This window comes from Trichogramma pretiosum, unplaced genomic scaffold (genome assembly GCF_000599845.2).
Source record: "Trichogramma pretiosum strain Unisexual culture from Peru unplaced genomic scaffold, Tpre_2.0 scaffold6, whole genome shotgun sequence".
In the NCBI taxonomy this organism is placed as follows: Eukaryota; Metazoa; Arthropoda; class Insecta; order Hymenoptera; family Trichogrammatidae; genus Trichogramma; species Trichogramma pretiosum.
The window spans coordinates 442,093-454,407 of NW_019641678.1; the positions used below are offsets into that span (position 1 = coordinate 442,093).

Sequence of the window (12,315 nt, forward strand, 5' to 3'; positions counted from 1 at the left end):
GCGGTGGCGGTGGCGGCGGCGGCGGCGGTAGCGACGGAGTCTCGTTCGAAGTTTAGATTAAACTCGCCGCGGATAAATATTCGTAATGGAGCGCCTGGGTGCCATAAATTAGCATGCCGCCACCGCTGCCGCTGGAGCTCCTGCTGTAGTACGTTAGCTGCTGCTGCTGCCCTTCCGCGTCCTTTCCTTGATTCGACGCCAATTTCCCGAGTTGCTGCTGCTGACTTGAAAATACTTGCTCAATCTCACTAACTCACTGGGATACACACGCAACTCTCTCTCTGTACAGTATACAGCGCGCAGCTGTATTTTACCTGTGTATATATTTTTATTTACTTTTATTTTTCCCGCGCGCACTTCGGGCTTGATTATGCGTCGCGCAGAAATCATCAGCGCCCTCGGAACGTCTCCAGGCTGCTGCTGTTGCTATATATGGACGTAAACTACCCCAATCTTCGCCGGCTTCTTTTCGAGCTCTATGCGATTTTCAAATTGAGTTGATGGAAAATAAAATAAAAATCAGCGGAAAAGTCACCTGAAGTTTCACTTCTGCCGCCTAATACTTACAATGGATACTAGGTCTGTCATTAAGGAAACTAGAGGTATTTCAATGAACAGAACATCGTTACTACCGTTCTTTTATCGCAGTCCCAAATCGTTGAATTACGTGAATACTTAAGCAAATTATCAATTGCGATTTTGAAAAATCCAAGGTGCAAAAATGTAAAAAAATATTTCAAAAAATTCAATCATCGGAAAAGTCATATAAAATTTTATTTTTCTCGCGTTACTAATTTTATTTTCTGAATTCTGCTATATGGGCCAAGCGAGCCAGAATCACGATCTAGCAAAACATGAATCAATAGCTAAAAATCTGGTAAAATCTGAAGGAAAATCTTATCAGCAAAATATTCTGCTCTTTATAGATATTATACAAGAGCTCAAAATATTCTCTATTTTTTATTTTTTTTTATTTTTCAAGTACAAAACTAAAACTAATTACAACATAAAATATCATTAAAAATATAAAAATTGTTACGACCACACCATTACTCCATTGTCCTGACACAATGAGGATACGACCGGATAACTTGTTCGTTATTATGATTCGTTTGAATATACGCTATAGTATTATCAATGCGATTTCTCAGTACTTTATAGATGAAGTTGTTTAAGTAAGATGAAACCCTGGTGAATCTAGTCATCTGCCCGCACAGGTAGGAAGTCGAGTAACTGACCAGACCAATCAAAGTATTTGTACTGTGATCGACGAGAGGGCCACCGCTGTCACCCTGAAAATGCAAATGAAATTTAAAATAAAAGATGTTCTTTCCATCATTGATAGATATAATATCAACGTACGAAGCATGTGCCCTCCAAGTAACTATTCAGACTTTTGGCACAGACTTGCGTGTTTTCGCAGCCGAACTGATCTTGCACGTTGATCCTTATGTAAACGTATTTCATGAATGGACTGGACGTACTATCTGCTATCATACCGTTTGAAAACTGCGTTTGTCTATAAACGCCGAAACCGCTCACGACGGCGAGTTGCCTGTTGGGTGGCAAATACTGATAAGCCGAGGGTAACCTGACTGCGCTTATTTTTCGATTCTTGCCGAGAGGTAATGGACGTCTTAACTATTACAAAGAGGTAAGATGTCACAAATAAAAAACGTACTCTATATGTTTTTTTTTTCGAAAAGTTCCAAGCGTACTCACCCTCAAAATTGCTATATCATGATAAAAAGAGCCGCCACCGTTCAGCATGTAAGAGTAGGGCATGAAGGTGTACTCGACGTCGTGATACAAACCGGTCCGTTTATCGGCCAGATAAGTTGCATCAGCTACGACGGTAATATAGACACCATTAAATTGGTGACTATTTTTATCGGTGACGCAGTGGGCGGCTGTGATGATGTGGCGTTCATCGAGTATGCTACCGCCGCAAAAATGATGAGTGCAACCGTTTCCACTGATGAGTTGTAAAGACACTTGATATTTGAATTGGCCCTTACTAGCGAACCGGCCGCCAATAATTTTTTGAAAATTTTTTCCTACAATTTGATATTTCGGAGAAATAAATATGTATCGATGTGGCGCTTACGTTATTGCGGAGAAATAATTTCTAATTGAAAAACTCACCATTGCTTACAGCGACACTTAAAAGCAATCCTAAGAACAAACTAAACAACGATATTTTCGACATTTTGAATTAGCTTTAACACCGATACAATAAGCCGAAGACTTTGATCTACATCATCAAAGCATCAAAGTAATTTTACTTCTGACGATCATTATCCTAAATACTTTTATTCTATGATCGTTTCAATTTTTATCTAATTGTGGGACTCTTTGGGAATACAAAGTAAATATCATCGAAAGAAATTTTGGCAAAAATTTCTAATCATTTTCAAACAGGTTTTATCTCTTTTTCAAGAAATGTTTTTTCAGATGAAATTTCGATCTATTATTATTCTAATTCAGACATAAGAATCAACACGACCAATTCAAACGTTAAGCGAGGTAAAAACGCCTATTTTTATCTATAATTAGTTTTGGATACAAACCGGATTGTCAATTTTATTGACTTATAGTGATAAGCGTAGTTAAACCGATGACAGTTTTGTCAGGTTGAAAAATTATATTAAAGTATTCATTGAGCCTGCACATGTAAAATTTATCTTATTATTTGAATTTCACTTTTGTGTGACATATGTTTTGAAAATGATAAGTTTTCTAAACGGCCATCAAGCCTATAAATGATGAAATGATAATATGATTTTGTTGCATTAATCGCTTGATAGGTGGTAAAATAATATTATTTGAGTGAAATTTAACAATGTATAAGTGCGAATGATTATAAAAAGACCATACACAATCTTTTTTATAAGAGTTTTCAATTTATATCTCCTAAATAATGTTTTATATTTTAAATTAAAAAAAAATTTTTTTGAGAAGTCATTCACTGTTTTTGTCATTACCGGGTTTTAATTATAAGATATAAAATTATTACTATTTTAAATATTGTTAATTTTAAAACTCACATAAATTCATTGATCAAGACCTTCCTCCTACAAATTATTTCACATTTATGCAAAAAATCAAATAAATTTCAAAAAATCCTTTGAGCCTTTGCCAATAATAAAAAAAATAATTTCCTTATAATTGAAAAAAACAAAGAAAAAAATGAAGATTTTGCAACAGTGGATTTTTGGACCATCAAACAATACAAATAATCTTAAAAATATCAATATTCTACAAGTACGCAATTAATATTTCACTAGAAAGAAAAAATATTCCCGTTGCAGGGCTCTACATCTCGAGGCCAATAATCGTTATTCATGCCCTCATTTTTTTGCAAAAGTAACAGGTCTGATGTGTTTTGAAATATTCTTCCGAACATTGGAATAATACTTTTTAGTGTTTATAATTGTTTAAAAGCTTTTAGATCAAACTGTTAAATCATGTCTTAATCAAATTACCCGCAATTGTAAACTATAAAAATAGTTTATTTCACTCATAACCAGATTAAAATCAACTCAGTTAAAAAAAATCACTCTTTGTAAATGCGTTGATATGATCAGCATAAGCAAAGAAGCTTAGACATATTCTTTAAATAAATGTTGTTTTTTTATTAGCTAACTCGTCATACCTAACTCTACTAAAGAATCTGAACTTGATAAAAGACGAAAAAGAGGCATATTGCCATTTACTATGTACTTTCTGAAATATGCATAGCACCAGCAGTCGTGGTTCATCGAAATATTTTTGATCACACTATATATTAAAAAATAAACTTTTTCTCAAATGCAAACCAAGCGAAACTCGTGTATTTTTTCCATTTAATAAACATTCATTTACAAGCACACGGGAGCGCGTGGACGCAAGTTCGAAAAGTACAAACAGCCACCGTCGTCGCCGCCGCCGCCGCGCGTGTTCCGTAAATTTATCAAGTTCAAGCAGCGTAGCAGCTTTCGTTAAAAAATATTTTTTCGTATTAAACACGAGCGAAACGTGGCTCGGAGTTTTATGTGTGTGCGTTCATCTCACGTCGACTAAGGCACCAGCACCAGCATCGCCAGTATATGACCATCACCGCCATCGCCATCAGTAGCAGGAAAAAAAGTTCGAGCTCGCGAGCTTTTAGCCGAGAATGAATTTCTATAAGGATTCCAGGGTAGGAGGAATGCTTTTTTTTTGGTCCTATTTGCAGGCGCACACACACGCGAGCTTTATTTGCGCTAGCTTTTCGTAAAAGTAAAGCAGTTAGTCGGCCACAGATATAAGCTCGCAAAGAGATTGAGAGAGTGAGTGAGATAGAATCAAGCTGGTTCATTAGAGACATATTCGAAGGCGTATGGGTGCGTACGTGCGTGTATGTATGTATGCTTATATACAGCTTGCAGCAGTCGCAAGCTCTCTCTCTCTATCTCTCGCGCTTGCTCACCTTCAGCGCGCGCTCGCGAGAGAGAGAAAGGAGGAGGATACGCGGCGACTACAAACTGAAAGAGCGAACGAGCGAGCGAGCGACTGACAAAATCAACAACGAGACTCGCGATATTAATCCACTCGACTCCGAGTTTTCCAACTTCTATAACAAAGCTCGAAGCACGAAGAGCAATGCCGCGTACGTATGCATACGCCCGCCCGCTCGCCGGAGCGCGAATACGTGTACCCGCCTCGCATGTATTTACTATAAAACCATAATCAATATTTTCCAAGGTACCTGCCGCTGTAGCTGCTTTATACAACTGCCACCGCGAGCTTCACTTTTGCCTTCTCTCTCTCTCTCTCTCGTTCTCGCTCTTTTGCTCCAAGAGATGTATATGGGAAAGAGCTGCTTAATCGCGCTATATCGACACATCTCATTATTTACCTTGCCTCAGCTACGGGTAAATACAGCCTCCGAAATATTTCTCCAAAAGCAGCAACAGCGGCGGCGCACAGCTACATAGCTACCTTTCTGAAATTGTATTCGAGGAATATTATAATTAGTCTGCGCGCGGAGCTGTTTTATTTGTTACCTCCGGCGTTATGCGCGCACAGTTGTTCGCGAAGGTATTACACGCGGCGCGCGCAAAATAGAAAAAAAATCGATAGGGAGCTCGATATCGGTGTTATAATCTATATTCGAGTGTAATTCACCCTTTGAAAAGGCTTATGAAAGACATGCTCTCGCTTATATACAGCCTATCTCTCCCTGCGTCTCTTTCTTCTCTCTCTCTTTCTCTTTCTGTCAGTAATAAAACGAGAAGGAGCACACGACCAGAATAAGGAAATGCAATATTCTGATGCTTAAATTCGTTGTTGTTGAGAAAATAAAGAGAATGAGATAGAAAATGAAGAAGGAAACTGAGCTTGCAAGCAGATGGAAACCATGGCTGAACGAAGAAGGAGGAGGAGGAGGAAAAAGGGGGAGGGAGATAGAATATAACAGCCAGAGGTAGAGCAGAACTTTTACCGCGGCTCAATATTGGTACTCAGACACAATCTTCAGTCTTTGCAGCACGAGTCAACTTTCCTCTCTCTTCCTCTCTCTTCCTACAATTCCCGACGTTTCGTACTGTACGTATTTCTATTTCGCTCATTTGCCTTTTCTTTTTTTCTTTTCTTGCTCGTATATTATTGCTTGTATACGCAAACAGGCGCTAGGAATTTGCTTTTTATTCAAAAATGAAGGCAAGGGAACATTATTAATATTTAATTTCGCAAATCGACTTTTACAAAAAATGATTTTTGGTAAAAATTAATATAAAGACGTTTAACGATTCAAGATCGTGACCAAACGATCCTAATGTTTCCGCCGAACATAGTAATCCCTGTTAAAAATTCTATTCAATAGATTATCGTCTCAAAGCATAAAGCTATTTAGGCTCATACTTTTAAAAGTATATGACGGGTAAAAAGTGAAACGATACAAGCGACGGGGAGATTTTTGTAAGATGAGCGAGCTTTGATCGTCGAAAATCATAAAATATGCATTTAAGTTCGTGCTATACGGATCATATAAGAGCTTCTCTTATATGTATGCGATGCTTCAGAAAAGGAGAACTTAATACGTCGCGTGTGCATGGCAAAAAGCTTCACGGCGTCACTTTCAATACGTCTCGTCATTTTGATATGTATGGGAAATATTGAATGCCGTTAACGTGCGCGTACACGCGACGCGACATCGAAATAATGCATAAGGCACTCTTTCTCATTCCTCGTTTTCTTTTTTGTCGTGTGGTTATAAAAGGATAAAGTATTAAATATAGCAGTAGTGGCAGCTGCAGCAGCGGGAGCGATTTGTCAAAACGCGCGGAAGACAAAGTAAAAGCTTCGAGGACTAATAAGCGCGCCAACGGAGATGACGACTGTAAACTGCTTCGCAACGCAATCGAAGCGTGATACGACGGTCCGTTTGCTTCGTTGTTGTTGTTACTTCTCACAGTTTATGCTCCGAGTGCCTTTCAATCCTATCAGAGAAAATAGGAGGACTCGTGGCCCACGCGATTGCGGCGATTGCTGCATTTCCATTCTTCTTCTTCCTCTTGCCTTCCTACTTTGGCTTCTTTTTAATTAAAACAATAAGACTACCGTCGGGTCTTTCTTTTCATCCTTAAAGAAGCGATCCTCCTGTCTCACTCCTCTGACGTTTGGATACAATTTGTTTCTAATTACGTTCGATTCCTTAAGCCTCGCAGGGCTTACTCGAACGCGATATACACTCCCGCTCTATTATACAGCGCTGATTTGCCTGCTGCTGCCGTCTAGCTCTTATTTTCCGTTTATGCTCTTTTTCTTCTGTCACTTGAGCTTTCTTTTCTTTTAACTTCTGTCGTGTATATTTAGCCACACCCCTGCGTGAGACGACGGTGTCGATTCGCCTCACTTAACTGATTTCCTGGTCAATTCGTTTTTTTCACTCGAGATCCTTCTTTACTTTTTTTTTCTTTTTTTTATCGTTCACTTTCTACCCTTCGCGATGCGGTGAGCGAATAATTAAGCTCTTGATTGGAGCTTTATTATCGTCGATTTGGTAAGTGAGTTTCTATTGGATGGCGCTCGAAAGAATCGAAATCAGATGGAGACCTCAAAGACACTCGAATTAACTTTAACTGCTGAGCTGCCAGTACCACTCGTGGCAATGTGTAATTTATTCCTGTAAGCGTTGGGATTTGATTTTCAATATGAGATAGCGAAATTCAGTGCAGCTGTTGCTGTTGTAAAGCATTGATTTTACAATAGAAATCCTTTCAAGAAGTTATAGTAAAAACATCGCGTCTTTGAGAGATGGATTGTTTTGCGAAGAAAGAAAGACGTCTGTCGTGCAGCAATCGGCCCGACGTATTATCTTCTCCCCGAAAAAAAAGACAGAAAGAAAAAAACGGAAAAGAACGAGGGTGTACGTAGTGGAATATTGATGGTTACGGGAATTTGATGGCATATTGCTCACCTCCGCCTAGATCGTTTTGTGATGTGTCTTTCGGCACGTCGAAACGAAGGGATTCACATACGCGTACAGTGTAACCACAATCGTTTCAGATATCCTAATGGGTTAACAAAAAAAACTTTGGTGTTTACAATAGCTCAATGAATGACACTCGATTTCATAACGTATTATTATTAATCCATTACCTAACTTATGCAGGAGACAAAATTTGATCCTATAAAATACAGAAATATTATCACCAAATTAGTGATGATAGGATCCAGTTGCATGTAAAGTGTTTATTTATATTGTTTTACGAATAGGACAAAGAGTTAATGTTTCTTTTTACACATTGTAACAGGCTAATACATCAAACTTTTCGAAATGAAAGTCTAAGAAGAAATTTCTCAATAACGTCAATGCCAAAGATTATTCAATAAAACTATGATTTTTATAACCCAAAAGTAAGTCTGAAAAAAGAAGTTTTCAAAACATATTTAAATAAAAAGCCTCTAAATGACACTAAAAAAGATGTCTGCAGTCGCGACCTGAATCAATCGAACTCAAGTGTACATCATCTGTACATCTTTACATCTTTTTTTTAACTATTTGTATAAAATTCTTGATGCTTGTTTCATACCTGTTTCTACAAAAATTGATGATCCCACAGTCTGTTGTCTATCCTGTGATTTTCTGCGTAATTTATTAAAAAAACTCCGAATGTTACATTAATGCATACAGCAAAAGTGCACGATGTCACTCAGACGTAATAAAAGCTCGAGCTTCGCCTTATTCCAAAGTCTCATTGACGCGATACATTTCACATTATCACGCGTAGATCTGTACGTGCACTATGCACCTTGCGCACAGATGCATATATCTCATCGAAAGTATATACGCAATATACGTAGAACGGAGTAATGATGAAAAAAAACCGCACGAGAAAAAGGATGGCTAGAAAGCAACCACCTCCATAAGCTCGACTTCGATATCAATATTCTAAAAACACTCTTTGTGTCGCACGTTCTGTTCTATACGCGTGCGTTCGCGAAAAGGCCCTCCTGCGCAAAATCATAATAATAGCGAGGCAGAAAAAAAAGAAGGAGAAGAAAGGAAAAAAAACGACGATATATCGGCTGTCCTTGCTGCTGTACCCCGCTTATATACGTTGACACGCTAGACGCGCGAGCGAGCGAAGCTTTCGAGAGCTCTTGGCACTCTCATTATGCTCGCACGCGTATTTAATGCATATATATCCATAGCTATTAATTTTTCATTACTTTGAAACAGTCGCTTCGTCGACGGTCCTTGTCCCCCTTCTTGTTGTTCACATCGACGCTCGCGGGCCGATGTTCGTTTTGATTTTTTTACTGATGTCGGATGAGAGTAGGAGAAAAAGAGAGAGATAGAGGGACGAGATGTTATAAAAGCTTCTCAGATTGAGTTCGAGAAATGGTGTATTACTGCTAAAAAGTAATGTCGTAACGGTGAGAGAGAGAGAGAGAGATTGAATTGAAAGGGCGACGATCAGTGTCTACTCACAGCACCTCGAGGTTCGACGGCGAGAAAAATACGCAGCTCGATATGAAAAATAAGCTCGGTGCTGACTGATAATTTGACGGTAGTGCAAAACCAGTTGGCGAGTTATTATTAATTAAGACGTGTCTTTGCCATCCCATTCGCCTGTAATTAAGAAATATACAGCGATAAAAAAAACGTCTATATATTCCGTCAAACCAGTGGGATACAGCTCGTCCCGATGTTATGAATTTGAAAAGAAAAGCAGCAGCGCGCGCGAGGGAAGAGAGGAGGCTATAGATTCTTCGTTCACGGAACGTGGACGGAAAAAAATCATACTCAAAGAGAGCGAATATATATGCGCGGGGAGTAAGAGAGAGAGAGAGAGAGAAAGAGCGAGCGATACGCTCGGTTGGAAAGGAAGAAAAAACTAATTAACTTTCTGAAATAATTAAGATAAGACAAGACGGGAGATTTCCAGCCGATCACAACCCCTTCGTGTTTTATTATTTCCTTTCTTTTCTCGCGCGCTGCTCCGGCATAGCTATACATACGCTTACTATAGAACAAGAATGAAGGAGGGTTAAAAAAAAAAGGAAGAAAACGACACCGAATCGTATCTCTCTCGGGACATCTCGCGACACGATCGGTCAATTAAATCGTTTGCATGGGAAAAACGGAGAGCTATGAGGTCGTTTCGTTTCGAGAAAAAGGACAATTTGCCTTATCAAATAATGCAAAACGGCGATCTTTGACTCGGACAGATAAAAGTTTCTCTTTCTCTCTCTCTTTCTCTTTTCCCTTTCCCGTTCTTCAAAAGGGTTTCTTCTTTAGACTGACGGAAAAAATTTGAGCGTGCGCTCGCGTATCATGCATGTGTATGCTTCTGTTTTTTTATATGGAATACACGTTTAAAGGGGTGTTCGCGCAGTTGAACAAAATAATAACGAATAAGTTGAGCTTTCGAGTATTGAAAAAGGAAAAACCAAATCACCGTCAGAAAAAATTGCAGTCGTTTGAAAGCGTTATTTTGAATTTTTTGCTTTGCGATGTATACAACGCAAACTCGCATGATTAACATTATGCGGCATATAATACAAGGCGGAGCATCGGCTCGACTGCTCGACCTATAACGCGCTGTTTGTGCACGCTCCGAGCTTTCGTACAGATACTGATAATAATTTACAACAATGGCCCTGTCACTATCGTATATATCAGCTAGGAGCGTTGACGAGCACGACGATTCGCGCTCGAGTTTACGGCGTGTCTTTCATTGTCGAGTCTCTCGTGCTATAGATTTCGCGAACTGGCATTTTTATGGTCGAACAATAGGGCAGAACGAGAGAAAACAGACTGCGATGCGAGCGGGAAGATTCGCTGCGTACGTAGCTGATGCGAGCTATTGAAAAAACCTACGTATATATTTATACATTTATAATGTGTATGTTAAGCTCGGTGAAAGAGAGGAAGAGAGGGAGGGAGAGGGAGGAGAAATGTGAAAAAAGTGATATTTTAACAGAAGACAGCAGAGGTAGACGACAAAAAGTCTGAGATTATATTGCTCGTCCGACAAATGGACTGTTGTTACATCGCCATACCCCGATAACAGAACAGAAGGCTGAAATGTTCTTTTTTTGCGTCATTCGTCTAGTTGGTATTTAAAATAATATCTGATCTATACTCGGATACAACATTGTAGGAATTAAAATTATTTTTGGATATAATTTGAAAGTACGAATTGATAAATGGAAAGAGTGTATCAAAGATTGATGGGAAGAAATTACACATCTCCGATTCGGCAGATAGACTCCATAAACATACTCGTACCTTAGCTCCTGACATTCATTCATATTGCGCCGCGCTCACACGAAAAGGTATGACGCCTGCAGTAGCGCGAATGCAAGTGAAAGAGTAATAGAGAGAGACTGCCAATCAGGCAACGTTGATTGACTTTTGGATGGAATCAGTAGATGCCGCAAATTACGATGCTGCTACTGCGCGCCTCGCGCGGCGAATATACGTATGCAAGTTTCGGGAGGGGGATGGATTCGTATTGAGGTGGGGGCGCCAAGGCGCCGCCGATTACTATGGCTCGCGCCGTATTGCCGGGCGGCTTCCGCGGCTTGATTGATCTTCTCACGCTTCAGACCTTATAAAAGCACCTTTCTTAACTCACTCGCGCCCCCCCTCCGCTTCTGATCCTGTGTGCCGCTGCCATTGCCGGCTGATGCTGCTGCCGCTGCTGCTGTTGCTGATAATGATGGTGGTATTTGAGAGCCGAGGAATTCGCAAAACACTCGGGTAATTGCTTTGCATTACCCATTACACGTGGCACTGCAAATATATACATACAGCATTCGTACACGCGCGCCAGCTGGAATGTAGATTTTCAATGACTTCATATATAGATATGGCGATTTGTTGCCGAAATTATTGGCTCGAGAGGAATGTCAGGAGGGCTGGAGACGCGCTTACTCGAAATTATTCATCAAGAAACGATATACGTACACATGCGTGAAACGAGCGAATATAGCTGCACGATAACAAGCGTCGACGCCGCTGAAATAATTGGATAAAAAGTAAATAAAAAGCCCTCGTGGGCTACCGCCGCGCTGTGTTTACGGGCAAGAAAATCTTACAAGCAGTGCCTCGACTAGACTATCGTATGCCTATGTAGACCCGTCTATACTTTTTGTGGACTTCCTTTTTTCTCGTTCTCTTATCATTTCTCTTTCTTTCTCCCCGGACTCTCGCTCTTGCGCGCTCGCGAGCCAGAGTTACACGCACGAACGAGGCAGAGAAAGCTCGGCGCGCAATCGTCCAGTTAAGGTTCGCCGTTCGAGGTATTAATTATAAAAAAGTAGAAACTAAATACCCAACTGCCGCTCGGTATAGAAAGAGAGGATACGTACATAGCGAGCAAAAGGAAAAACGAACGAATACGCGCGGGGGCAGCGGACGAGAGCGCGTAATTATCTTTGCTCGTCGAAAAGTTCTAATCTGTATAAACGTGGAAACCATTAGTACCTGCTCTCGCTCGGCGAAGCAGCAGTAGTAGTACCAGTAGTTCTCTTTCTCTCTCTCTCTCTCTCTCTCTCTCTCAGTGCACCCTATACTGCTTCTCGCGCGCTAATTTTTCTTCTTCATTTCCTCGCTGACCGCGCGCTATATATACCTATGAAATATAGCACGATCGAGAGGAAAACTTTTCGTTTGGCGTATACTCGACAACGCAGCCGCATCGGTAGCGACTATACTCGAGCCGCACACAGCGCCGCATGGCACGAGTTATTAAACTCATTTTTTCGAATGCGTGATTCGCGATTTCGGATGAGGAATTTTTTCATCATCGGAGAGACGTTCGGGCATAGCGTCACGTA

The 12,315-nt window shown here is 40.1% G+C and overlaps 1 protein-coding gene across 1 annotated transcript; it reads right to left on the reverse strand.

Moving 5' to 3' along the window:
- Positions 1 to 1,049: 1,049 nt before the first annotated feature.
- On the reverse strand, positions 1,050 to 2,209 carry LOC106658045 (chymotrypsin-1-like). The gene is made up of 4 exons (XM_014379848.1): positions 2,146 to 2,209; positions 1,723 to 2,057; positions 1,363 to 1,641; positions 1,050 to 1,292 (listed from the first exon to the last, which is right to left on the reverse strand). Exons 1-4 carry the CDS (start codon positions 2,207 to 2,209, stop codon positions 1,050 to 1,052), a joined length of 921 nt encoding a protein of 306 aa, XP_014235334.1.
- Positions 2,210 to 12,315: the final 10,106 nt, after the last annotated feature.

Bases quoted from the DNA above. Each gene is read 5' to 3' on its own strand.
- LOC106658045 (XM_014379848.1), bottom strand. From the start codon at position 2,209: ATGTCGAAAATATCGTTGTTTAGTTTGTTCTTAGGATTGCTTTTAAGT. The intron at 2,058-2,145 runs GTGAGTTTTTCA...ATCAAATTGTAG, and splicing joins AAGTGTCGCTGTAAGCAATG to GAAAAAATTTTCAAAAAATT. The intron at 1,293-1,362 runs GTACGTTGATAT...TTGCATTTTCAG, and splicing joins ACTTGGAGGGCACATGCTTC to GGTGACAGCGGTGGCCCTCT.